Consider the following 27369-nt stretch of genomic DNA (forward strand, 5'->3'; position numbering starts at 1 on the left):
GAAGGTTATAAAACCTCCGAAAAAATAAACTCGGCTAATGGGTAGAAAGTGATTGGCAAAAGTGCAGAGTGAAATGAAGTTCAGCCAGGTCAAGAAGGCCTTCTGAGGGGATGGCACTCCATCTGAAAGCTGGTGATAAGAAAGCACAGCAGTGAGGTGTCACAGAGGAGGAGTGTTCTGGCCATACCTCAACCTTGGTCATGGCTGTCCTGTCTCCTCTTGCCTTCCTCCTTGTAAGTAGCCCATTCCTGCCCTTACCACTGCCCACCTAGTTTATCCCTTTAGAAAATTCACCACAATTTTGGGTGATTTGCTGTTGCTCCTTGTTTAAGTCCCTCATAAACTATAATGCTAATGAAGATAGAGTTGTTTCTGTATGTTTCTTGGATATTTTCATAGATCTATGCTTAGTTGACATTCAAAAACAATTGCTAAATGAATAAATGAATGAATTCACATAGTCACTCATGCAGGTTGAACACATGACCACAGATGCTCAGGGTGAGACAGGTTCCTATGTCCAGTTCCTCATGGGCCCAGACTACATTTTCCTGTCTCTCAGTTGGGACCAACCCACTGTGCAAGTTCTTTCTACCCTCCTGGGTGTTTCATTTCAGGGGTTCTTTGGACTCTTTGGAACTTCCCTGACTCTGAGCTGAGAACAGTTGCTATTCTGTCCAGCCTAATAGGTTTCAATAAATGTTAAGTCCCAGAGACAAAGCTTTGGGGCCTTGCCCCTTTTCCCTTTAGGAAGTCTGCTAGAATTCATATACAAAATTTCTACCCCTTTTCCCTGCTACTTTCAAATTTGAAATAATAAAAAAAGAGATTTTATTCTATTTCATTAGATACCACCTCTCATGAACAATGATAGCAGCTATCAATCATACTGTAAGTACCAGGTAACTAGACACCTGGCCTATATTATCATTAACCCTCACCACAATCCTGCAAGATAGGATTCTTTTCCCCATTTTCAGATAAGGAAACAGAGGCTTATAGAGGTGAAATAATTTCCACAATAAATCCGAGGATTAAAATGTAGATCAGGTGTTCAGGCCTACTTGAGTCCAGATCTGATGATCTTCCTACCAGACACGTTACCTTTGTGTTGACCCGCTCCACAGTGGGGATAAAAATACAGCTCCTTGTGGTTTTGATTTGCATTTCTCTGATGGCCAGTGATGGTGAGCATTTTTTCATGTGTTTTTTGGCTGCATAAATGTCTTCTTTTGAGAAGAGTCTGTTCATGTCCTTCGCCCACTTTTTGATGGGGTTGTTTGTTTTTTTCTTGCAAATTTGTTGGGGTTCATTGTAGATTCTGGATATTAGCCCTTTGTCAGATGAGTAGGTTGCGAAAATTTTCTCCCATTTTGTAGGTTGCCTGTTCACTCTGATGGTAGTTTCTTTTGCTGTGCAGAAGCTCTTGAGATTAATTAGATCCCATTTGTCAATTTTGGCTTTTGTTGCCATTGCTTTTGGTGTTTTAGACATGAAGTCCTTGCCCATGCCTATGTCCTGAATGGTAATGCCTAGGTTTTCTTCTAGGGTTTTTATGGTTTTAGGTCTGACATTTAAGTCTTTAATCCATCTTGAATTGATTTTTGTATACGGTGTAAGGAAGGGATCCTGTTTCGGCTTTCTACATATGGCTAGCCAGTTTTCCCAGCACCATTTATTAAATAGGGAATCCTTTCACCATTTCTTGTTTTTGTCAGGTTTGTCAAAGATCAGATACTTGTAGATATGTGGCATTATTTCTGACGGCTCTGTTCTGTTCCTTTGATCTATATCTCTGTTTTGGTACCAGTACCATGCTGTTTTGGTTACTGTAGCCTTGTAGTATAGTTTGAAGTCAGGTAGTGTGATGCCTCCACCTTTGTTCTTTTGGCTTAGAATGAGATACCATCTCACACCAGTTAGAATGGCAATCATTAAAAAGTCAGGAAACAACAGGTGCTGGAGAGGATGTGGAGAAATAGGAACACTTTTACACTGTTGGTGGGACTGTAAACTAGTTCAACCCTTGTGGAAGTCAGTGTGGCAATTCCTCAGGGATCTAGAGCTAGAAATTCCATTCGACCCAGCCATCCCATTACTGGGTATATACCCAAAGGACTATAAATCATGCTGCTATAAAGACACATGCACACGTATGTTTATTGCGGCATTATTCACAATAGCAAAGACTTCATGTCTAAAACACCAAAAGCAATGGCAACAAAAGCCAAAATTGACAAATGGGATCTAATTAAACTAAAGAGCTTCTGCACAGCAAAGGAAACTACCATCAGAGTGAACAGGCAACCTACAAAATGGGAGAAAATTTTTGCAACCTACTCATCTGACAAAGGGCTAATATCCAGAATCTACAATGAACTCCAACAAATTTACAAGAAAAAAACAAACAACCCCATCAAAAAGTGGGCGAAGGGCATGAACAGACACTTCTCAAAAGAAGACATTTATGCAGCCAAAAGACACATGAAAAAATGCTCACCATCACTGGCCATCAGAGAAATGCAAATCAAAACCACAATGAGATACCATCTCACACCAGTTAGAATGGCGATCATTAAAAAGTCAGGAAACAACAGGTGCTGGAGAGGATGTGGAGAAATAGGAACACTTTTACACTGTTGGTGGGACTGTAAACTAGTTCAACCCTTGTGGAAGTCAGTGTGGCGATTCCTCAGGGATCTAGAACTAGAAATTCCATTCGACCCAGCCATCCCATTACTGGGTATATACCCAAAGGACTATAAATCATGCTGCTATAAAGACACATGCACGTGTATGTTTATTGCCGCATTATTCACAATAGCAAAGACTTGGAACCAACCCAAATGTCCAACAATGATAGACTGGATTAAGAAAATGTGGCACATCTACACCATGGAATACTATGCAGCCATAAGAAATGATGAGTTCATGTCCTTTGTAGGGACATGGATGAAATTGGAAATCATCATTCTCAGTAAACTATCGCAAGAACAAAAAACCAAACACCGCATATTCTCACTCATAGGTGGGAATTGAACAATGAGAACACATGGACACAGGAAGGGGAACATCACACTTCAGGGACTGTTGTGGGTTGGGGGGAGGGGGGAGGGATAACATTGAGAGATATACCTAATGCTAGATGACGAGTTGGTGGGTGCAGTGCACCAGCATGGCACACGTATACATATGTAACTTACCTGCACATTGGGCACATGTACCATAAAACCTAAAGTATAATAATAATAATAATAATAATAATAATTACAATAAAAGAAAAAAAAAAGAAAAAAAAAAGAAAAATGCCTTGAATTTTTTAGATTAAATATTCTGATAGGCAAAATGTACCCCAAAGATATCCTTGCCCTAATTGCTGGAACTTATGAAGAAATTACATGGCAAAGGAACTTTGCAGATGTGATGAACATTTGGGAATTGAACAATGAGAACACATGGACACAGGAAGGGGAACATCACACTTCGGGGACTGTTGTGGGGTGGGGGGAAGGGGGAGGGATAGCACTGAGAGATATACCTAATGCTAGATGACGAGTTGGTGGGTGCAGCGCACTAGCATGGCACATGTATACATATGTAACTTACCTGCACATTGCGCACATGTACCATAAAACCTAAAGTATAATAATAATAATAATAATAATAATAATAATAATAAAAAAGATTATGCTGGAAAAAAAAAAAAAAAAAAAAAAAAAAAAAGACTTGGAACCAACCCAAATGTCCAACAATGATAGACTGGATTAAGAAAATGTGGCACATATACACCATGGAATACTATGCAGCCATAAAAAATGATGAGTTCATGTCCTTTGTAGGGACATGGATGAAATTGGAAATCATCATTCTCAGTAAACTATCGCAAGAACAAAAAACCAAACACTGCATATTCTCACTCATAGGTGGGAATTGAACAATGAGAACACATGGACACAGGAAGGGGAACATCACACTTCGGGGACTGTTGTGGGGTGGGGGGAGGGGGGAGGGATAGCATTGGGAGATATACCTAATGCTAGATGATGAGTTAATGGGTGCAGCACACCAGCATGGCACATGTATACATATGTAACTTACCTGCACATTGCGCACATGTACCATAAAACCTAAAGTATAATAATAATAATAATAAAAGAAAAAAAAAATACAGCTCCACTGTCTCTTATCTCCAGCTCTGAAATCCAAAAATTTCTGAAAACCAAAACTGTTCCTGAAAACACATGACCTGATGTGACCTGAACTCATCTGTGGGCCTAACCTGACCTGACACGAAGCTATTTATAGTCTTTATTTATTCCCTGTACTATGACTATTCATACTTTTGCTCCAAAAATAGTAACATGTTCAATTACAGGGTACTCCCCCAGACCCTGATAAGGGAATTCATATATAGTGTTTGCATTGTATTGCTTTCCAAAAATCTGAGAAATTCTGAATTCTGAAACACATGTGGCCCCAGGGTTTTCAGGTGTGCAACTGGGATTCTGTAATAATAAATTATGTTTGTGAATGGTTTTAGAGCTCACAAAGTTTTTAAGGGTTGAGGAAATTTTATTTTGTTTTCCTCTAGTACACAAAGAGTAATTTAGGAGATTTATCTGCACCTTATTTTCTTACTCTTCCATAAAGCAGCTTTATTCCTGATTTCAGGCTATTAATCATACTTGATCCCAACAGAAGTCTCAAGTTATTTCTTCTTGCAGAAAGACATTTAGTTTTAAGATTAAGAGAAATGAAAAAAAAGGAAAACACTTTTCAGAAGCACTCGTATTCACTTCACTTAAACTAACTCTAAATTTTTAATTTCCTAAAATAATGGCTTAGAATAGCACTAAAGTGAATACACTAAATGGATCCAACCATTAAAACGTATTCTAAAAATAGTGAATAAATATTTTTAAATGTAAGAAAACAATTATAATAAGAGTACCTTGCATTTATTAATTTGCAATTTATAAAACATTTTCACCTACCTGATCTCCTATACAATAATAATTATTATTATCATTATAGGAAAGTTGCCATTCACTGAGTGCTATCTTTTCATGAGACACTTTATATATACTATTTACTTATCCTCACAACTGTTTAAGGTTGTTATTATTATTTCTACCTCACAAACAAGAAAATTGAAGCTCAATGAGGCTGATATATTTGCTTCCAATTGCACAAATAGAAGGTTAGAGTGAGTACCTGAGAAAAACTGTGTGTAGAAGGCATTTACTATTTGGTATTTTATTCTTACCAACATATGACAACATTCAATGTGTTTTTAATTTCAAGGTTCCTGATTGTCATGGAAAAAACTCTTGGGCTGGAGGCACAAAAAGTAGGATCAAATATCAACACTGCCACCCTGACTTCTGGCAAGTGACAAAATATTTCAACTTAAATCTACTCATTTGTGAAATGAAGGACATTATATTCAGTCCGCACGTTTTCATGGGAATTATGTCAAATACTAGAAGGATTAAATGCTAGTAAAGGAAGCCAAGAAAGTCATGGCAGGCTGAGGTTCTTGATCTTTCAATAAGAAGAAGAAAAAAAAACTAGACCTGCCATTTATCACTGATCAAAATGGCTTGGTTCACACAGTAAGTTTAGCTTCAAGTTACATTAAAACAAAATAAATAAAATACACTTAATCACTTTTTTAAAATAAAAAATATATACTTTTTAAAGTAAAAATTTAAATCTGGGCCAAGCACAGTGGCTCATGCCTATAATGCCCCTACTTTGAGAGGCCAAGACAAGAGGATTCCTGGAGCCCACGAGTTCAAGACCAGCCTGAGCAACATAGCAAGACTCTGTCTCTACTGAAAGTAAAAAAAAAAAAAAAAGGAACTAGACATAGTGGCATGCACCTGTAGTCCCAGCTGCTTGGGAGGCTGAGGCGGGAGGATCGCTAGAGCCCAGGACCTGGATGCTGCAGTGATCTGCACCCAGCCTGGGTGACAGAGCAAGACCCTGTCTTTTAAAAATTTGTTTTTAATTTTTAAATGAAAAAATAAGTGCACAGGTACATTTAGTTGCTTTCTCACTGAGCTTTAAAGTTTCTTTCTTTGTATATTCACCTTCATACCTCAGTTAGAGAAAAACAATTTTGGGGTGATGTTTCTCAGTGTTCATGTGTACCATTTCTTCCTTTGCAGCTACAGTTTTTCTCGCACAGCAGTCAGTGATCTCAGTGCTCTGATTGGCTGCGTTTCTCTCAACCTCTGGTTCAAGCAGTCACTTGACCCTGCACTCAACTAGTGGTCAGTATCAGGCCATGAAAAAGGGTGAGATAAGAGGGTCCTGGAGTAGAAGCTGGGTTGAGCTGGCAGGAAGGGGGTGGGCAGAGCAGGGACATGCATCCTGACACAGGCAGCAGTCAGTGGCTGTGAAATAAGACCAACCACAGGTCAAAGGCAAGGTCACAGTCTAGATTGGAAAACTGGGGCTAAGGTCCAGAGAGCTGAGTTGCTCCAGATGGCACAGGACAGAATGGAAAGCAGGCATACAGGTACAGGTTGGACATTCAAGCTAACCTAAATCTAGCTTCCAGAAAAGACAGGTCCATACATATCTATTCCAGGATGTAACTAAGGTATGCTCCCTTGGTTTTAAGACTGTGCTCACAAACTTGTTTTCTCTCTTTATATCAAACACAAAAGTTGTCCTGGAGAGCTATTTATAAGGACAATGAGACTGCTCCTGCCTCCCCACCACCACACACACCTTTCAATCAGAAGCTGGTTCGCCACCATGAAAGATCTCTCTTCTCTGTTGTCTCAGTGACTTCCACTGGTGACTCCATCTTGAATCTGCTATCAATCATGTAAAAGTCATCCTTGTTCTATGAGCTATTTGTTTTCCTTTACTTTGTATATGTATGAGGAATCAGATATTTTTTAAAGCACTCTAAAAACAGATCATCCCAACAAGATTTTGTCTTAGCACTTTTTCTGGAAGGAAGAATGGACTTCTCTGTTAAAAAGTGGTACTCTGGGGTGTATCTAAGAGATGAATTTCCTTCCATTCAACTTTCCCTTTAAAGAAAGCTGTTACTTTGTCTCTCTCTAGATATGTTTTTCCTTATGTTAAAAAAAAAAAAAAGAAAAAAAGAAAGAAAAATGGGCCAGGCACAGTAGCTCGCACCTATAATCCCAGCACTTTGGGAGGCCAAGGTGGGCGGATCACTTGAGGTCAGGAGTTTGAGACCAGCCTGGTCAACATGGTGAAACCCCATCCCTACTAAAAATACAAAAAAAAAAAAAAAAAATTAGCTGGATGTGGTGGCACGGGCCTGTAATCCCAGCTACTTGGGAGGCTGAGCTGGGAAGATCTCTTGAACCCAGGAGGCAGAGGTTGCAGTGAGCCGAGATCCAAGTCACTGCACTCCAGCCTGGTTGACAGAGTAAGACTCTGTCTCAAAAAAAGAAAAGAAAAAAAAAGTATGTATTACCTTTCCCTCCCTGTCAGGATAGTTATTAGAATCTAAGCAGTGAGAAGTCATTGAGAAGAACAAAAATCTGTGTATTTATTTATAAGGTATTCATATTACTAGGCCCCTTTTCCTGTATCCAGGGCAAGTCCTCTCCATATACAAGGAAATGTACCATTCATTTCAACTTTGTTTATAACAATGAGAAATAACCTAAATGCCCGTTGATTGAGGAATGGCTAAATAAACAACGGCAATCCATAAAAAGAACATTGCAAAGCCAAATAAAAAAATACTCTTTGCATAATGGCCAAATTCCAAGATAATGAGTTAAGGAAAAAAAGTAAAACAAAACATGTAAAACAAAAAGAAATAAAATTACTCTTTGTGTAGTAATAGGGCCAAATTCTAATGTATTAAGGGGAAAAAGTAAGGGACAAAACAAGCATATACAGTATGTATTATTTGTATTTTTTTCAAAAGAGCAAAATAATACATGCAGTTATACCCGTGTATATGCATCAAATATCTCTTTAAATGTATGAAATAAATTGATAACTTTAGTTTTCACTGGGACAGAAAATGGGAGAAGATTGTTTTTTACTTTGTACCCTTTTATACCTTTGAATTTGAAACCACATGAACACAGTACCCGTCCAACAAAATTAAATTAAGATCATAAATAAAAATATCCCTGAGTGATTTTTCACAATGTGTGAGAAACTCAAGATGCAAATGCTGCCCAAGTGAGCTGAGTTGCAAGTTTATAGCCTCATGTTAGTTATTAGTGTAGCACAAGATTACTGGCTCATGTTCTTCTTGCTTTCACTTTTCTCCCACTTAAGCCAGATATTTCTCCTCAAATTTTTGACCACTGGAGAGCACACAGTGCCCTTTGTTTCTGGCTCAAAGCCGCCTGTACTCTCCCCTCTGGGACGTGGGTCCTTCAGCAGTATTCTTCTCAGGCCTAAACTCTCAGCCTCTGGTCTGAGCAGTCACTTGAGCCTGAACTCAACAAGCGGTCAGCATTAGATCATGGAATAGGATGGTGTAAGAGGTCCTGGATTAGAAGCTAGGCTGAGTTTGTGACCAGTCTGTCTAACTTGGCAAAACCCCGTCTCTATTAAAAATACAAAAATTAGCCAAGCATGGTGGCACATGCCTGTAGTCCCAGCTACCTGCAGGCTGAGGCACAAGAATCGCTTGAATCTGGGAGGCAGAGGTTGCAGTGAGCTGAGATCACACCACTGCACTCCAGCCTGGGCAACAGAGTGAGATTATGTCTCAAAAAAAAAAAAATGGAGCTGGGGGCTGAGCTGGCAGGAAGGGGATGGGCAGAGCAGGGGCATGCATCCTGACACAGGCAGCAGTCAGTGGCTGTGAAATAAGACCAACCACAGGTCACAGGCAAGGTCACAGTCTAGATTGGAAAACTGGGGCTAAGGTCCAGAGAGCTGAGTTGCTCCAGATGGCACAGGACAGAATGGAAAGCAGGCATACGGGTGTTGGTTGGACATTCAAGCTAACCTAAATCTAGCTTCCAGAAAAGACAGGCTCACACATATCTATTCAGGATGTTACTAAGGTATGCCCCCTCAAATGGTTTTAGCACTTTTCCTGCTGAGGATGTAGAGAGAGGGAGCCAGGATTCTGCAAGTGCCACTTTTAACATGTAGCGGGGCCAAATGTGATTCTCTCCCCTCCCACACTCAGTGCTGTCTAGCCCAAATTTTACACCCTAAGAAGCCATGGATCATTGAGTTCAAAACACACTGTCTCCATCCACCCCTTGAGGTTAGGTTGAATGATTTGGGTGCAGACCTGGTGTTTAAGGAGACAGATTGGTGACATTAATGGTAATATGCAACTATGAGTTACAAAGTAAACCCATAGCTAATTTCAACGACCAGAAGTTGTGGTGCCTGAGACAGTGCCCAACTGCCATGGTACCATTTGTTTTTTTCCTTGTTCATATTATGATGAGGGGATTAAGTTGTGCTCGAATCAGCTTCATCTAGACACTGCAGTTCAAGTCTTTCGTCAGTAGCTGCATTTTAATTCTACTGGGTTTAATAACAATACTAAAAATCTTTATGGTATGTCATTTAATCATCGACCTTTGCATTACTTCAACAGCAGCCTTACAAGTAACAAAGAATCAATCCTGTGCTTGCCTCTAGGTTTTCCACAGAGGTAGTGAAAAGAACTGGATTTTCAAGTTCACTTTGCAAGAGGCAAGTAGGAAGGAGACTGAAAGCTGCTCGTAAATCAGTAAATCAGTTGCTTTAGGCAGGACACCTGCCCTGTCAGTCTCAGCTACATCCAAATGGAAAAATGGGTGATCTAGGATTACCCTCAGGTGATGCCAATGGCCAAGGCACTAAAAGGTCACATCTATTATTGCTGGCATTTCTCTCCCCACTGGGCTGTTTTTTGAGTGGATGTCATACTCATCTCATACAGAAGGCATGTCCATCATGCTAGAGCAGTGCTGTCAATGTTGGATCTAATAAAATACACTCTATTTTTCTTTTCTGCAAACTTCATTATACCTAGCTGCTGCTAAAAGATGATTCCTTTTTTCCTTGCCACTCCAACATTACACTTTAGGGACATGAATCCTTAAGCAAAGTTTCATTTGCCACCTCTGATTTTAAAGTTAAAATGAGCCTTTTAAAAACATTAACCAAAATAAATGGCACAGTGAGTGCCATACCCAGAAGTGGCTACATAAAACCACTACATAAACAGTCAATGCTCCCTTGGAAGAAGTCACTGGCCTTTACTAATAATATCATGTTCACCAGCAAACAATTTGTCAAGTGTGTATTATCAGAAGTTGGGGGAGGACTAGAAACACAATCTTAACACACAAAAATAAATGTGGATAAAAAAGTGTAGTAACAGCTGTTGCCAGCTGCAAGCAACCACGCAGTAAAATGCTGTCCAACTCTGCAGGGGACTGTATGAGGACTCTTGGAGCCTGAGATAGGAGTGACAAAAGATCGCATTGTAAGAACATCAAACGTGAACCCTGGCTAGCAAGCTAGGAATTACCAATAGGAGGAATTGAGAACATTGCCAAGAATTCTTCTTCCCCAGATCGAATCACTGCATGAAATCAGCCCTATTTGTTCTAAGAAGTCCACATTCATAAGCTTCATTTTAACTGAGCTTGGTTCTTAGCCTATAAGGCCCATAAGAACTCCTCTGGAATCTGCGGATCTCCATTTTAAAAGCATTATTGACATGAACCTGGGGAGGTGTTTTTCCTGGAGTTCTTTCTCACCAGACTGGTTCTGGCTGCCTCCTGGGTGATGACGGAAAACTGAGGCACTTGCCAACATGTCATCCCCTCATTTTGCAACCCTCAGGCAGTTGCACAAAGGCTATGTGGAACTTTACCAACTAGTTAAAGGCAGAGTCTGGGACAGTCTTAAAGGAATTAGGACTACTGCAATGTCCAAGTGTTGCATATTAAGGAACTCCATCACAGGGACAGATAAACTAGGTGCAAGGTGATGCAATTAAGAGCCTTTCATTCAACACCTCTTCACTCATAACCCTGGGGTTTTGAAATGCAGAGCCTTTCAAGTCACACTTGAAAACTGTTGCCTAAGCAGCCTCTCCAGAGTTTTCTGATTCCAGAAGCTAAAAGAGCCCTAAGAAACCACAGGAGAAGCTGCCCTGCACTCCTTCTGTGGGAGTCACTGAGGACAGAAGAGTTACTCGATATCAAAGATCTTTAAGAGGCCTGAAAATTCTTCACTTACTTAGAGCTAAACCCATCTTAGAAATCTGCTTATTGTATATGTTTAGGTAACTCTCATTTGCCTGGAGCAACTTGAAAAAAAATTTTTTAGAAAGTAAAACAGGAAATTCAGAATAAGACATGGCCTTGACCAGCTAAATTAATTGCCCAAGTAACCTTTTGCATAAAGGAAACAGGATCAGGAAGGACTTTCATTCAAACCTTGCTATTTTGCCTTTAGCTAAGAGGACAGGATTCTTTTCTGAAATTTTTCTGTGAAGACCCTAATAAATAATTTTGCCTTTTTCTCCTTCCTATTCTAGAAATAGAAGGGAGGAGGACCTATTTTGTTCCATCCTGTAGGCTGATCCTTTACACTTAGGACTGGAAGAAATAAAGTAGATTTTTGTGGAAATATAGAATATGCATTCACCAGCTACATTGGAATCAGGAAGCATAAATCACAAGTAGCTTGGTCTCTCCACAGAAATGTGGAAATGGTAGGCCCTGAAAGAGCCTCAGTAGGGATGCATGTGATAGCTTCGTGGGCTGGGCAGACTAGCTGTGGAGATGCAAAAACCACAGCATGCAGCATGCATTCTCTCCAAAGATGGTCCATACCCCATCACCAGCACCCATGGACAAAATCAAGCCAAAGTTATGGGGTCTGTTTTAGGGAAACTACAACGACTGTTTTGAGGTAATAGCTTCCCATGTGACTAAACCCTTTTGTGATAATAAAGTAAAAAGTAATGAAAAAAAGTTATTGTTAGTTTGATTTTATAATTTATCATAGTGGGAAGAATTCTTGACCCAGAGTTTAAAGACTTGACATTCCACTTTTAACAGTTTCATCTGACTTTGGACAAGTGGCTTAATTTTCTCATCTGTGAAAGCCTCTTTCTTCCTTTTGAAATGGAAATACTGATATTTGTTTTTCTCAGCCTCTGAATTTCTTAAAATTATAAATTAAGATCATGTGATTAAAAAAAGTACTGGAGTAAAATGGTCTCATTCTATTGGGCTATTCTAAAAGAAACTATTTATATTTCTTTCTTTAAAAGCACCTGTTGTGTCCTTAGTGTAGAAGCTAAAAATAAAAAGATTTTTTAAAAATCAGAAAGCACTTGTAATCATTCCGTTTATTCCTTCCCCACTTATTAGAAAAACTCCAGGGTGAGGGGGTCAGATTATGTCCCTTGATTTCAAGGCTGAGCAGCTAATGTACATCATGAAATCCTTGGAAGCTCAGACATAGCCATGTGTCCTCCTTAACACCTGGCTGCATTTAAGTTTCAACCATAGCCCACACAGTTTTCTATTAGTAGTAGCACACTCAGTAAAAAATAAAAGCCATCTTTTACTGTGCATCTGCTATGTGCAATTAATCATTAATCCTCATTTAGAAAATATTTTTAGGTATTTTATACTTATTAACCCAGGTTTATCACAAAGAAACAGCATTACTCAAAGAAATTGGGTTAGACAGATTTTAAAAATTTTACCGTTAATGCTAATTCTTAAAAATAACTCTGAAGCAAAAGACAGTCTAGAGACTAAAGGAACATTGTAGATACTACTTCATCCTCATTCTATGTCTTTGTTTGCTCTTTTAAGATCAGTAAAGAGGACCTCTGTAATGTACTTTTTCTGTGAACCCTGCCCTTGAGTAATGAGTCATTCTGAAAATCATTAGTTCAAATAGTGCACTTGCCACTTTTCTTTGGTAGATCTACTAAGACAAAGATCAGATAAGAGTAAATTAAAATGACAATCTCCTGCAGGCAACAATTGGTATTTCCATTACTAGAAGGCATTTAGTTATTGTATCTGTCTTTACTTAATCATGGCTCTGACTTGAGCATTTGATTTAAAAACTACTGCAGAGCAAGTCACCACCCTGTATTTAGCATACTGACTTAATAGTTAAAAGGGTATCACAAAAAATGAATGAAAAAAAATTTATTCACTGGGGTTAGGTACTAGTAAAAGCATTAAAAATTCAAGAAATCTTATGGGGGAAATCTAATTTAGAAAAACAGTGAGTAGTTTTTGAAGTGGCTGTTGAAGTGAATATTAATTCAGTATTCTTCCTAAAGGAGAAAGCATGTCAAGAAAACAGCATTTAGGATTTTTAAAAATGTTTGTGAAAGTCGACAAATATGTTTTTAATATATTACCTGGAAATGTTTGTTAAAAACATAGATTCCCAGGTCTTGCATGCAGAGATTTTGATTCAGTAGTGTTATAATCATACATCACTTCAGTATAAATAACTTGTGTTCATATAATCTAATGCCTAATAGGAATGCTTGATAGTGTCCTAATCAGGACCTGCCCTCTTCAGAGGTGGCTACTTAGCTATTTGTAGTGAAATCAACACCTAAAGTTTTGTTATTTACTATAAAAGGTGTTAGAAAGAATTTTGTACAATTAGAGGTATCAAGAGTAGTAACTGCGAAGGAAAAATTTTCTGGACCCAGAAAATGTCTTGTATGAACAAGACATAGGAGTGGAGAAGCCCAGCACTAAAATGTCATTGATGGACTATGTGAGGTCTAAGCCCCACTGAACTCAGCTGCCTGACCCAAAAGAGGTCTTGATGTCATTGACGTCTGTTTGGAGTGAGCTTTTCATGCAAGGTGCTGGTTGGTGATCCTCACTTGCAGCCAGCCCGCCTGAAATTACAGGCAAGACATATGACTATTTTCTGGCTGTTTGCTTATAACACATGTACACTTGGGAAATTCGATTGTTGAAGACATGCTTTCACTGAAATACACCTCTTGGTAATTAGATTGTGAGGATGGAGCCATCTAACTCCCAGATACCTCTAACAAAGCTACCAATACTTACTAAAAGAGCTTATTTGTTGATCATCTAAACTGGCCAAGGCCATTCACAAAAATAAAGGATTGGTTGAGACACACACATTGTGTTTTAATATCACTTCAGGTGACTCTGAAGCAGGTGATTTACAAACCGTACACTGGGAACCACTGGATTAAGAAAAGACATGTCATTACAAATGTATTTTAGAAATCTAGTCTTTGATAAAAGGATTTAAGAGCTGATTTCAGGAGTAATAAGACATTTTTTTAATCTTAAAATGATTTTAGGTAGCTAGAACCCCCAAACAGATGCATGAAGAATGTTACTACAAGGTAACTAATAGAACTGACTTTCACCTCCCTTAATATTTACACTTGAGAACTTATCTCTTTTCATATTTACATATAAGATTTAGTTTAATCTACAGCAAACATGTATCTATGTAGCAAGTGTTTGAATTTCAGGCCACATGCAATATTTGAACTATTTTGTTTTATATCATCATCTATTTGCCTGAGAGTTAAAATCAAACTCTTTTTTTTTTTTTGAGGCTTATGTCGATCATTTATATTTGTGCAGAATTTTATTATTTATTTATTTATTTATTTATTTTGAGACGGAGTTTCACTCTTGTTGCCCAGGCTGGAGTGCAGCGGTGCAGTCTCGGCTCACTGCAACCTCTGGCTCCCGGGTTCAAGCGATTCTCCTGCCTCAGCCTCCTGAGTAGCTGGGATTACAGGTGCCTGCCACCATACCTGGCTAATTTTTTGTATTTTAGTAGAGACGGGATTTCATGATGTTGGCCAGGCTGGTCTCAAACTCCTGACCTCAGGTGATCCACCTGTCTCAGTTTCCCAAGGTGCTGGGATTACAGGCATGAGCCACCATGCCTGGCAGAATTTTATGCTTTATAAATCATTAATGAATGTTATTTTCTTTTTAGGTGAAAAATGTTACTTAATAGTGTCATCATCTGTTCTACAAGACTCATTAATTTCCCAAATAGTTATAGAAGATAAGATACAAATAGTATATTCTCAATTTTAAAAATAAATACAGGGATAGTACTATTAACCTGCCCAAGTTATCCATTCATGCAGTAGAAGAGATTCCTAATTATTAACATAAAAGTTCACTAGACATTCTCTGAATATACAGTGTGTCTTTCTAGCTGGTAATTTCAATAAGCATGACAGTCAATGAGATATACTTAAAATTTAATATTTTCAAAAGCATGAAATTGTAGGACATTGTGAATGCCTCTATGCTGTGTATTAAAATGATTACATATAAAGAGTTGACTTGGTTGTTAATAAAAAACACCTATTAGCAGATTTAACAACTGTGTTAAAAATAAAATATTCCAAGACAGGAAATAAAAGGTTGAAACTTTTCTTTAGTTACAGCAATAAAAGCCATAAAAGTGATGGATTTTTGAAATTTATATGTCAAATTTCAAACTATATTTGAAGAGTTAGATTTTGACACTTACAAAGTGTCATAAACTTGACACTTACAAAGATCAGTGTTCTCATTCTCCCAGTAATGACTGACAGACACAGACGGGTCACTTCATTCCTCCCATTAATAGAACTGAGAGGGGAAAGGCTTTTTCCTTAATCCAAAAACAAACATGAGTATAGCAAATCTCATTCACATGCCCAAATATCAATGTACCACACAACCTGAGTTCAGACCAGTGCACTTGGGTAAGCATAGTCCCTGATAACATTCTGTTCTTCTACATCTTTAAAAATATACAATAGTTTAAATTAAAAATGACCATTTAATTATTCTCTCTATAAGTGTCTATTGAGCGCCACTGTTTTCCAGGCATATTATAGGTGAAGAGAACATGGTGGTGAAGAAAATGATCAAGGCTTTATCATATCATAGAGACGCCATTTTAGAGATCGTTATAGACATTAAGCAAGTAAATTAATTTCACAATACAAACAAGATGTGACAAATGCTATGAAAGAAATAAGACAGAATGCTATCATGGAGTGACTGGGAAAAGGAGGACATGTGAATTTGGAGTTCAGGAAAGTCATTTCTAAGCAGGAGATATTTGAGGCTATACAAAGGTCTGGGTACAGAGCAATCTGGACAGCAGCACAGCAAGCACAAAGGTCCTAAAATGGGAACAAGCTCGGTATGGATGGAGACAAATACAAACCCTGGAAGGAATAAAGCTACCAACACAGCTTTGTTACAGGTGATGAGAAAGCCCAACTGAGAGAAAACGATAGCTGTGAAATCCAGATAACCCATCCTGACACTTCAGTTGATTAATCAGAATTTCTAGTTGTCTCAATGCAGAAATGTCTAGGCTAACATCACCATTTTCCGTGACCCACTTCTCCACTGGAAATAAGATTTATCTTGCCACCCCAAATGATACCATTTCTGGAGGGGCAGGGAATTTAGGAGGCAATGTGAGAGTCAGGCCAAATTTAATAGTCAACAATGACACTTATTTTCACAATATATAATTCCTCATTTTAGGGAAAATATGAATCCCAGGAAAGCCACTTATTGTTGTGGAACTCTAAGCATTGTAGAGCAGCTATGGCTTTTTGGAATTTGGTCCTGCCAAGGTGTGGATTTTTCCTTTCAGTGGCATTTAGCAGATCTCCTCCGTAACTAGGCACGGATGGCACTCTTTTTCACTTTTTGTTCCTTTTATACCAGAGTTATTTTCTAAGTACAAATTTAAATTTGAAACTCAACATAATTTATTTGCTTCCAGAAGAGTTCATGTTTTTAATTTTTAAATATTAAAATAAAAATTAGATGAAAAGTATCAAAGGAACTAGAAGAACAAAAGCTAAAATAAGAAATACTAAGGCTCTCAAATACAATTTAAAACTGACTTAAATATATACTTAAAAACACTGAAGAAATGCTTTTTTGAAAAACATTTTAGGTTACTAAAAAATCTTTAGGTGAAATTAATTGGTGTTAATAAATAAATGTAATAATCTAATATATATATTATATATGTATAAATTCAAATTATATTATCTACTATATATAATATATAATTATCTACTATATATAATATATAATTATCTACTATATATAATATATAATTATCTACTATATAATATATAATTATATACTATATATAATATATAATTATATACTATATATAATATATAATTATATACTATATATAATATATAATTATATACTATATATAATATATAATTATATACTATATATAATATATAATTATATACTATATATAATATATAATTATATTATATATCTAAATTTAAGAGTTATATATAAAATTTAAAAGTATATATATATATATATACACTTTTAGTTTAGAAGAGCAGAGTCTGTGTAGATTAAACTCCTTCTTGGTAGGCAAAAGTAACCCAAAGATCATTCTGGAAAAGTATACTGGGAGGAGGCTGTTGGTGAAAGTGAAGTGAATACAAAACTAAACATCTTGAATTTGGCATAGATTCAGCTGAGAGAAGCAAAATTTGTAAGCAGAAAAAGAAGGATAAAGGTAAATGGGAAGGGTGTTTGGACTTATAAAGGCTCATTAAACTTTATATCCTTTCTCTAAATAATTTTCTGCCAGTACAATAACACACCCTGGGTACACAATAAAATAAAAGGTGATAATAGTGAGGGTCCAGTGTCATTCTGCACCTAAAACTTTAAATAAATTCCCATTCCATATGGATGTTAAAGCATTTATGTGATGAATCATCGCATAATTGTGTAATGAAAGGGGGTTGCTGTTTTTCAAATCTGTTGATTAATAGAGTAGTTCAAGCTAAAGTTACTTTTTACAAAGTATACAATATTAGGAGGTAAATTACCTGGCAGGGGGTAGCCTGCTCCTGTCATTCCATGAGCTTCTGGAGTGAAGAAAGCCCAAGGATGAAGCTGACTCTTGGTCATCTTGAGCCAAACCAAGCTACATCACCTAATCCAATCCTCCAGAAAATAGAATCAACTGGAGGTCAGTGGACAATTGTTGACAGTGGAAGGCTAAGCAAATGTATTAGCTTTGGAATTACACAGATCTAGGTTTAAACCCTAGGCTTATGGGATATAAGCAGCCACTCGCAAGTTTTGTAACCCTGAGGTGTCTTCACCTCTCTAAGCCTCAATTTTTTTTTAATGTAAAACTCAATTTTTTTTCTTTTTTCAGAAACAGAGTGTCACTATGTTGCCCAAGCTGGTCTGGACCTCCTAGGCTCAAGAGATCCTCCCACCTCAGCCTAAAACACAGATTTTAATGCCCAATTTTGGTACAATAAGAATTAAATAAATTAATGCACGTAAAGTTTTTAGCACAGCAGTTGATCCCTATTGGGCCTTCAATAAACAGTACTTTGAAAAAAAAAGGAATTCCCTTTTAAACAATACCTTCTTATGCTTACTAAAGCCATAGAATGGGAGCTTGAGCCTCTTCCCACTCTGTGGATGTTCATGACCACAGCCCACTCTGCATATGAGATAATGAACCATCACTAACTGCAAAGGAGCAAACAACATGTCTCCAGTCAGCCTTGGTGAAAATTGCTCATGATCCCTCTCTTCTTTCAGGGGTTGCAGCAGCTCAGACAATCCTTACCGTGTGAAAGGAGGAATACTGTCATGGCATGAAAAAAGCATCACTATGGAAGCTTATTTTTCTGGTTTTCTTTTCTTTGAGCATGTTTAGAGCTTTGAACATGTAGAACTGGCCAGAGTCTGGCACATCCTAATCAGTTTTCTTTGCCTTCCTGAAAAGTCCTGTGTACCTTCTCATCATTCAGTTGGCATCAGTTCTCATCTTGGTCCAGGCTTAACGTGGACTTAAGAGTATTGTGAGCATAGGAGGGGAATTAGTGTGGCATTTGGTGGAGGTATAGTGAAGAAGGGAACTGGATTAGGAGGCTGAAGTCTTGGCTTCTTGGCTTGTTGCCAGTTGTGGCAAAGTACCTCAACATTTCTCAATTACAAATGCTAATTCTTACTATATAGCATTTGTATGTACGTGTGATGTGAAATAAAATAATAAGAAAGGGGTTTATAAATTATATAGAGCTATTTAAAAATAAGACTTTTATTCTAGTAGACCTATTTGATTTATAAAATAAATATTGTGTTATATTTAACTTTAATATTAATAAAATCTTCTCCATTTATGAATTCCAATATTACTCCAAAATGGACTTTATTCTTACCCTGCATATCTATAAAATGTGCCATTATAAATAACATATATTACAAATGATTAGTAATTTAATTATCTGATTTTAAATTAACATTAAGATACTAGTTCAGATCAGCCTGTAAACACACAAATTATTCTCCTGATAAATTACTTTTGCTTATACTGCTTAAGTAACTAACAAAGGTAGAGTTGGAAATCTTGAGTGTACAAAATATTTTTCGTTTAGAAAATCTAAAGAATTACATATTATAATATTAAGCCATATCTTCTGCTAACATGAGTGAAACAGGACTTGGCTTTATAAAATCTAGGATTTGATAATTCTCTTTTACAATATAAGAAAATTAAGCAATTGAAACTAACATAGCCCTTGTAGAATTTTTTACAACACCTTTTTTTAGATATGTGTACTTCCTGATAAGCAGAGATGATGAAATAATGGCCTATTAAAAGCAAATAAGTTTCTATAAAAATGCCCAAGCATGGATTTAAGGCATCTCCTGCATGCACAGTTCCAGTTAATTATTCCAGGTATTATTTTTGTTTTCAGGAAAAGAAAACTCAGTAGAAGATAATGGCAAGTCCAGACTGGGGATATGATGACAAAAATGGTAAGAGTTCTCCTGTTTATATAGATCAAAATGATAGCTTGTTCCCATTTCCAACAGAAGAGATATTAAGCATTTAAAGTAATTGTACAGCCATAGGTTAATTGTTGAACTGTCTGCCTTAAATAATTATACTATCTTTGCACGTATTCTTAGCATTGTCTTTTGGGGCACGGCTGACTACAAAACATGTTTGATATGTATATACAGGCATACCTCAGAGATACTGAAGTTGCAATTGCAGACCTCTATCATTAAGCAAATATCACAAGAAAGCAAGTCACATAAAATTTGGAGTTTCCCAGGGCATTTACAAGTTATGTTTACACTATGCTGTTGTCTATTAAGTGTGCAATAGCATGTTTAAAAAATCTACATACTCTAATTAAAAATACTTTATTGCTGAAGTATGCTAGTGATCATCTCAGCCTTCAGAAGTATTAATTTTTTTTCTTTGACACAGAGTCTTGCTCTGTCGCCCAGGCTAGAGTGCAATGGCATGATCTAGGCTCACTGCAACCTCTGCCTCCCAGGTTCAAGTGATTCTCCTGCCTCAGCCTCCAGAGTAGCTGGGACTACAGGTGCCCACCACCACGCCTAGCTAATTTTTTTGTATTTTTAGTAGAGATGGGGTTCCACCATGTTAGCCAGGATGCTCTCAATCTCCTGACTTCATGATCTGCCCTCCTTGGCCTCCCAATGTGCTGGGATTACAGGCATGAGCCACTGCACTCAGCCAAGTATTAATCTTTTTGATGGTGGAGGGTCTTGCCTCAATGTGGATGACTGCTGACTGATCAGGATAGTGGTTGCTGAAGGTTGGGAAGGCTCAAAGTTATCCATGTCTTTGGAATCAACTTCTTCCAAACTCCTGTTAGTGTTGATAACTTGACCTTCTCCCATGAATTACAAATGTTCATGCAGAATGGTGAATCCTTTCCAGACAACTTCCATTTCCTTTACTCAGATCCATCATAAAAAAAATTATTATCTATGGGAACTACAGCCTTACAAAGTATATTCTTAAATAAGATTTGAAAGTTGAAATTACTCCTTGATCCATAGACTGCAGAATAGATGTTGTGTTAGCAGGCATGCACATAACATCAATCTCCTTGTACATCTCCATCAGAGCTCCTGGGTGACCACGTGCTTTGTCAATGAGCAGTGATATTTTGAAAGGAATCTTCTTTTACTGAGGAGTAGAGCTCAACAGTGGACTTGAAAATAGTCAGTAAGCCAGGCTGTAAACAGATGTGCTGTCATTCAGGCTTTGTTGTTCCTTTTATAGAGCACAGGCAGAGTAGATTGAGCATAATTCTTAAGGGTCCTAGGATTTTCAGAATGTTAAATGAGTGTTGGCTTCAACTTAAAGTCAACAGCTGCATTTGACCCTAACAAAAGAGTCAGGCTGTTTTTAAAAATTTTGAAACCATGCGTTGACTTCTCCTCTCTAGCTATGAAAGTCCTAGATGCTATCTTTTTCCAAAAGAAGGCTGTTTTTTCTACTCTGAAAACCTGTTGTTTAGTGTAGTCACCTTCATTGGTTATCTTAGCTAGATCTTCTGTATAACTGTCTGTGGCTTCTGTATCAGCACTTGCCACATCACCTCACACTTTCATGTTATGGAGATGGCATTTTTCTTTAAATCTCATGAACAAACCTCCACTAGCTTCTAACTTTTCTTCTGCAGCTTCTTTGCCTTTCTCAGCCTTCACAGAATTAAAGAGAGCTATAGCCTTGCTCTGATTAGGATTTGGCTTAAGGGAATGTGGTTGTTGGTTTGATCTTCTATCCAAACTACTCAAACTTTCTCTATATCAGCAATAATGCTGCTTTGCTTTCTTATCATTTGTGTGTGCACTGGTGTAGCACCTTTAATTTTCTCCAAGAACTTTTCTTTTGCATTCATGACTTGGCTAACTGGCACAAGAGGTCTAGTTTTTGGCCTGTCTCAACTCTTGACATGCCTTCCTCACTGAGCTTAATCATTTCTAGCTTTTGATTTAAAGTGAGAAACATGTGACTCTTCCTCTCACTGGAGTACTTACTTACAGGTCTTTGTAGGGTTATTAAACAGATTAATTTCCATATTCTTGTCTCAGGGAATAGGGAGACTTATAGAGAGGGAGATAGATGGGGAATAGCCAGTCAGTAAAGTAGTTAAAACACACGCAACATTTACAGATTAAGTTCATCATCTTACTTGGACATGGTTTATGGTGCCACAACACTATTATAATAGTAACATCAAAGATCTCCATGATAGATATATGAACAATTAAAAAGTTTAAAATATTGTGAGAATTACAAAATGTGACACAGAGACATGAAATAAACACATGCTGTTGAAAATATGCCCCTAATAAGCTTGCTTGACGCAAGGTTGCTACAAATCTTCAGTTTGTAAAAAATGCAATATCTGCAAAGCACAATAAAGTGAAGTGCAACAAAATGAGGTAAGCTTGTATTAGAAATCTATTGCTAATAATAAAATATGTATGGTCTGATTCTATAGACTATAAGTATACATCTATATTAGTAGTATTGACAAATACACTATTTTATAGTACAACATAGAAAAGGGGCCTGGTGCAGTGGCTCATGCTTGTAATCCCAGCACTTTGGGAGACCGAGGCAGGTGGATCACTTGAAGTCAGGAATTCAAGACAAGCCTGGAAAACTTAATGAAATCCCATTTCTACTAAAAATACAAAAAAAAATGGCCAGGCATGGTGGCATGTGCCTGTAATCCCAGCTACTTGGAAAACTGAGGCATGAGAATCGCTTGAGCTTGGGAGGCGGAGGTTGCAGTGAGCCGAGAGCGCATCACTGCACTCCAGCCTGGGTGACAGAGCAAGGCTCTGTCAAAAAAAAAAAAAGAAAGAGAGAGAGAGAAAGAAAGAAAGAAAGAATGAAAGAAAGAGAGAGAGAGAAAGAAAGAAAGAAAAGAAAGAAAGAAAGAAAGAAAGCAAAAGAAAGAAAGAGAAAAAGAGAGAGAGTAAGAAAGAAAGAAAAGGGACATTTTCAAACACAGAATTTCTATTAATCTTAAGAGAATATCATTTAATACACTTAAATAAACCCTAATCTAATAAGGAAACAGGTAACTATACTCCTAAAACTTGGAATCAAGCATTTGATAAAGCATTGATTTTACACGTGTTTGTCCTGGTAGGTCCTGAACAATGGAGCAAGCTGTACCCCATTGCCAATGGAAATAACCAGTCCCCTGTTGACATTAAAACCAGTGAAGCCAAACATGACACCTCTCTGAAACCTATTAGTGTCTCCTACAACCCAGCCACAGCCAAAGAAATTATCAATGTGGGACATTCCTTCCATGTAAATTTTGAGGACAACGATAACCGATCAGGTGAGCTGAAGGACCCTTCTGATATTTTTTTTCTTACAGTCTACTGGGGAAATTTAAAAAACAGTACTCGAAAAATATGACACCCATTCTAAGTCTTTTGTGCTTGTGTGCAGCATTCTGTAATCTACTGAGGCATCTTGGACTTCTGGAAAACTCCCAGGTGGTAAAGAAAATTTTTGGAACTCCCAGCTCTCTATTTTCAGTCTTTCTTTTCAAAGTCACCATCACATCTCTTCTCGTCATTCCAGTATCTGTATGCTCACTTCACTGTCTCTGAATAAACAGCATTTATCCAGAAAGGTCTTGTGAACCAGTCATTACAAATAGAACAACTAAAAAGAAAAATATTTTCTAATTGGGATGAGTATGAATGAGCACAGTAGAAAAGAAAAACAAAGCAGTAACTGAATTATCCTTATACTCCAGAATCTGGAACAAATTTTGCTACAGAGTTAGCTTTTCATGAAGTTTTATTGAATATTTTATTAAATGACAATTCCATAAAAGAGTTCTACAGATTTAAAATGCTAAATTTGTTTACTAGTTTCTGAGGCCTATATTTTAGGCACCTTGGGGCTATGTCCATTATTAATATTAGATTAGGTCTGGTATTATGTGCATTTAACTAATATTATCATTGGATAGTCTCTCCAAACAAAGTTTTATAAGTGCCCCACTGCCCCACTGGTACTCTCTCTTGGTCCCTGGGCAGGGATTCTCAACAAAGCTGTCAAGATATACTGTTGTGTCTTCATCAGTTACATAGTAGGTGATGAATGGTTCATTACTCAAAATAAACTACTAAAGATTTTTGATGCATACTGTCTTTGTTGAAAGAATGAAGGAATAAACTTGCAAATTAAAGGAGATTCAAGGACAGCCCTGTAATGATGTAATTCACTCACATGGCAATATGCTTTCTAGGAGTTAGAAACAGGTAAAATTGTAGCTCGTGTGCTGGGAAATGTGTATAATTCATGGAATATCTCATCAATGCCACAGTCAAGGGTGCACCATACATATGACTGTCATCCTCATGGATGTGGGGGAAAACAAGATGAAAGTCTAGGCACTAATGTTTGTTTTCACTTCTACTCAACACAATTTAGTGTTAGTTTATATTAAATGCAAAGATAAGCTAGAGTTTGTGGAGCATCAGGCTAACAATCGGTTCCCTTTACTTCCAGTGCTGAAAGGTGGATCTCTCTCCGACAGCTATAGGCTTTTTCAGTTCCATTTTCACTGGGGCAGTACAAATGAGCATGGTTCAGAACATACAGTGGATGGAGTCAAATATTCTGCCGAGGTAATGTAATTTAGTAAGTGAGAGATAATTACCCTGAGAGTACTCCCAGAAGCAGCTTCTCCCTTCTCTTCTAAGACAACATCATAATGACTCCAAAGGAATGGGTATTCCAGTAAGGAACTCCCAGGTTCCATTAAAATCAAGCACAGACACATAATGTTTGGCAAGAGAGGGAAAATTTTCATGTGGAAAGAGGCAGCTAAACTACTGAGCCCAAGATTCACCTTTCCCTGAGAATGCCTCAAAAACTGTTACCTTGATATCAAAGCTAGCTTCAAAGGGTGGCACTGCTCTCCTTTAAAGCTGTAACCCCAAATGGAACACACCACCATTTCCTCTTTATTTAAATGTTCAAGTTTGGATACACCAGCAGTATCGTTGTGGTCAAGCCAGGACAATTCAATGAGACTCTACTAAGAGCAATGGTCATAGCAATGGTCACCGAACAGCATACACCTAGATGAGGGTCTGAGCTTCCCTGGCTCTTAACTTGCTCTCACATGGAAGCTTGTGATTTATTTCAGGACATTATTATCAGTATATCCAAAGAAAAATGGAGACATGTACACCAAACTGTCAACAGAGGGTCTGGGAGATTAAAATGGGAGAAATTTTGCTCTTTACTTTAGATGTATGAATTATATAATACATGTGTACCCATATATGCAGGTTGACTTTTTAGTTTTATTTTCATCAGATGAATTCTATAATATATATAATTTTGCAATCTGCTTTTTTTCTATTTACTCAATTATCATGACAATTTTTAAAAATCAGAAGATTGAATTCCACCTTTTTTACTGTCACCATAGTATTTCATTTGGGTGAATGCATCAGAATTTATTTAACTGCCTTCTATTGATGAACAATCACAACATATGATTTTTGTTATATTGGTTTCTTTTGCTTTTATTTAAAAATGCTTCAGTGAATATATCAGTACATATATCTTGTGCACTAGTGAAAGTAATTATGTAGGATAGATTTTTACAGGGAAGACTGCTACGTTACAAAGTATGTGTATCTTTTATTATGATAGAATATCAGCAGATTGTATACAAATAAAACTTGCTTTACCTTGTGTTGTAAAGCATGACTAACACCTTTCAATGCACAGAAATCTGTTAATTGGGTTTTCCCCTCCATAAAATTGAATGCAGATTAAAATGAAATGGACTAAGAGCCTAAATTAGAATTATCTTTTTGGAAGGATTGTTGGTAGTATCCAAGAAAATTAAATTAGTGACTCTCTCATCTAAATTGAGAAAAATCAATATAATCCATGCTAGATATGAGAGACAGCCACAAAGTTTAGCATATGATTAAATTCAGTTCAATAAACCCTCTTGGGATACCTATAAGACAATAGGTTTGAGTGGCAGTGCAGCCTGTTGCTTAAGAATGCAAGTACCCAGCTGACTGCCAGGGTTTGAATCAAAGCTCGACCACTTACTAGCTGTACAACTTCGAACAAATCACTCTACACTCCAATATTCCTATATAGAGAATCTAGATAATATAGCATTAGTATCTATCTTAATAATTGTTGACAGCATGAAAAGAGTCAACCCATACAGAGCACACTTAGACCAGCACCTTTCATGTTGCATGTGCTGAATAATGTTACTTAACATTTCCATAGAGACACAAGCAAACGCTTTTCAAGCAGGGAAGTATAGGCATAAATTATTGTGATTAAATATAGCAGTAAATGGCAGTATGACTATTCACAAAGAAGCATGGGAATACAGATGTAAGAATAATTAATTACAAGAAGGGACAGAATCTACACTGGCATGGTCAGAGGAAATTGCAATAAGTGATCCCTCTTAATATACTGTCTTAATCATTCTTTTTTCATTCATCAGATATTCATTGAACACCTGCAATATGCCAGATACCGTCTTTATTTATTTTTTGTTGTTATTTATTTATTTATTTTTGAGAAAGAATCTTGCTCTCTTGCCCAGGCTGGAGTCCAGAGGCACGATCTCGGCTCACTGCAACCTCCTCTTCTCAGGTTCAAGTGATTCTCCTACCTCGGCCTCCTGAGTAGCTGAGATTACAGGCATGTGCCACCACACCCGGCTAATTTTGTATTTTTAGTAGAGATGGAGTTTCACCACGTTGGTCAGGCTGATCTCAAACTCCTGACCTCATAATCTGCCCGCCTCGGCCTCCCACAGTGCTGGAATTACAGGCGGGAGATACTGTTTTTAAAAAGTACTTGCTATCAGTACTTGCATTTGATAGGGAAAATAAAAATTTCAGAGGCAGGAAGGCAGGAAAGAAGGGAGGGAGGGAGGAAGGAAGTGAGGGAGGAAGAAAGGGAAGGAGGGAGGAAGGAAGGGAGGGAGGGAGGAAGGGAGGAAGGAGAACAGGAAGGAGAGAGATTAAATAAGTGATATGGATAGAACTGTTTTTATTTGTGGTGGTTACTTTATATTGGATGATCAGAAAAGAATTAAGGAGTGGCATTTGAGTTCAACCCTAATTCAAGACAAAAGTCTGCCATTTGAAGATCATGGGGAAGGAAATTCCAGAGAAAGTTAGAAGCTAATGCAAAGGCTCAAAGTTGTGAACATGTGACGAAGTATAATCTGTAAGATGTGAATGTTAATAGGTGGGGAAAGTAAGAAATGAATGATAATTGTTGTACTTATTGATTGAGCAATTTAAAAACCTTATCCTAAGAAGGTAAAATTAAGCAGGTATGGCAAGAAGAAAATCTAGAGTTCTATTTTGGCCAGATTAAGTCTGAAATATCTATTAGACATCCATGTAGATATATCAAGAATAAATCAAGAATATGTATATACATACTTGGATGTACAAATCTAGAGTTTGCAGAGACATT

General features: G+C 37.3%; 1 protein-coding gene across 1 annotated transcript in view; it reads left to right on the plus strand.

Annotated features, from left to right (window-relative positions):
• Positions 1 to 27369, plus strand: part of LOC134740106 (carbonic anhydrase 1) — a 54142-nt gene that overhangs the window by 21136 nt on the left and 5637 nt on the right. Inside the window, exons 2-4 of the mRNA XM_063669460.1 lie at positions 19772 to 19832; positions 23009 to 23206; positions 24394 to 24512. Of these exons, the coding sequence (XP_063525530.1) occupies positions 19796 to 19832; positions 23009 to 23206; positions 24394 to 24512 (354 nt within the window). The 5' untranslated portion in view covers positions 19772 to 19795. The remainder of the gene's footprint in view (positions 1 to 19771; positions 19833 to 23008; positions 23207 to 24393; positions 24513 to 27369) is intronic.

Source organism: Pongo pygmaeus, chromosome 7 (assembly GCF_028885625.2).
Source record: "Pongo pygmaeus isolate AG05252 chromosome 7, NHGRI_mPonPyg2-v2.0_pri, whole genome shotgun sequence".
NCBI lineage: Eukaryota > Metazoa > Chordata > Mammalia > Primates > Hominidae > Pongo > Pongo pygmaeus.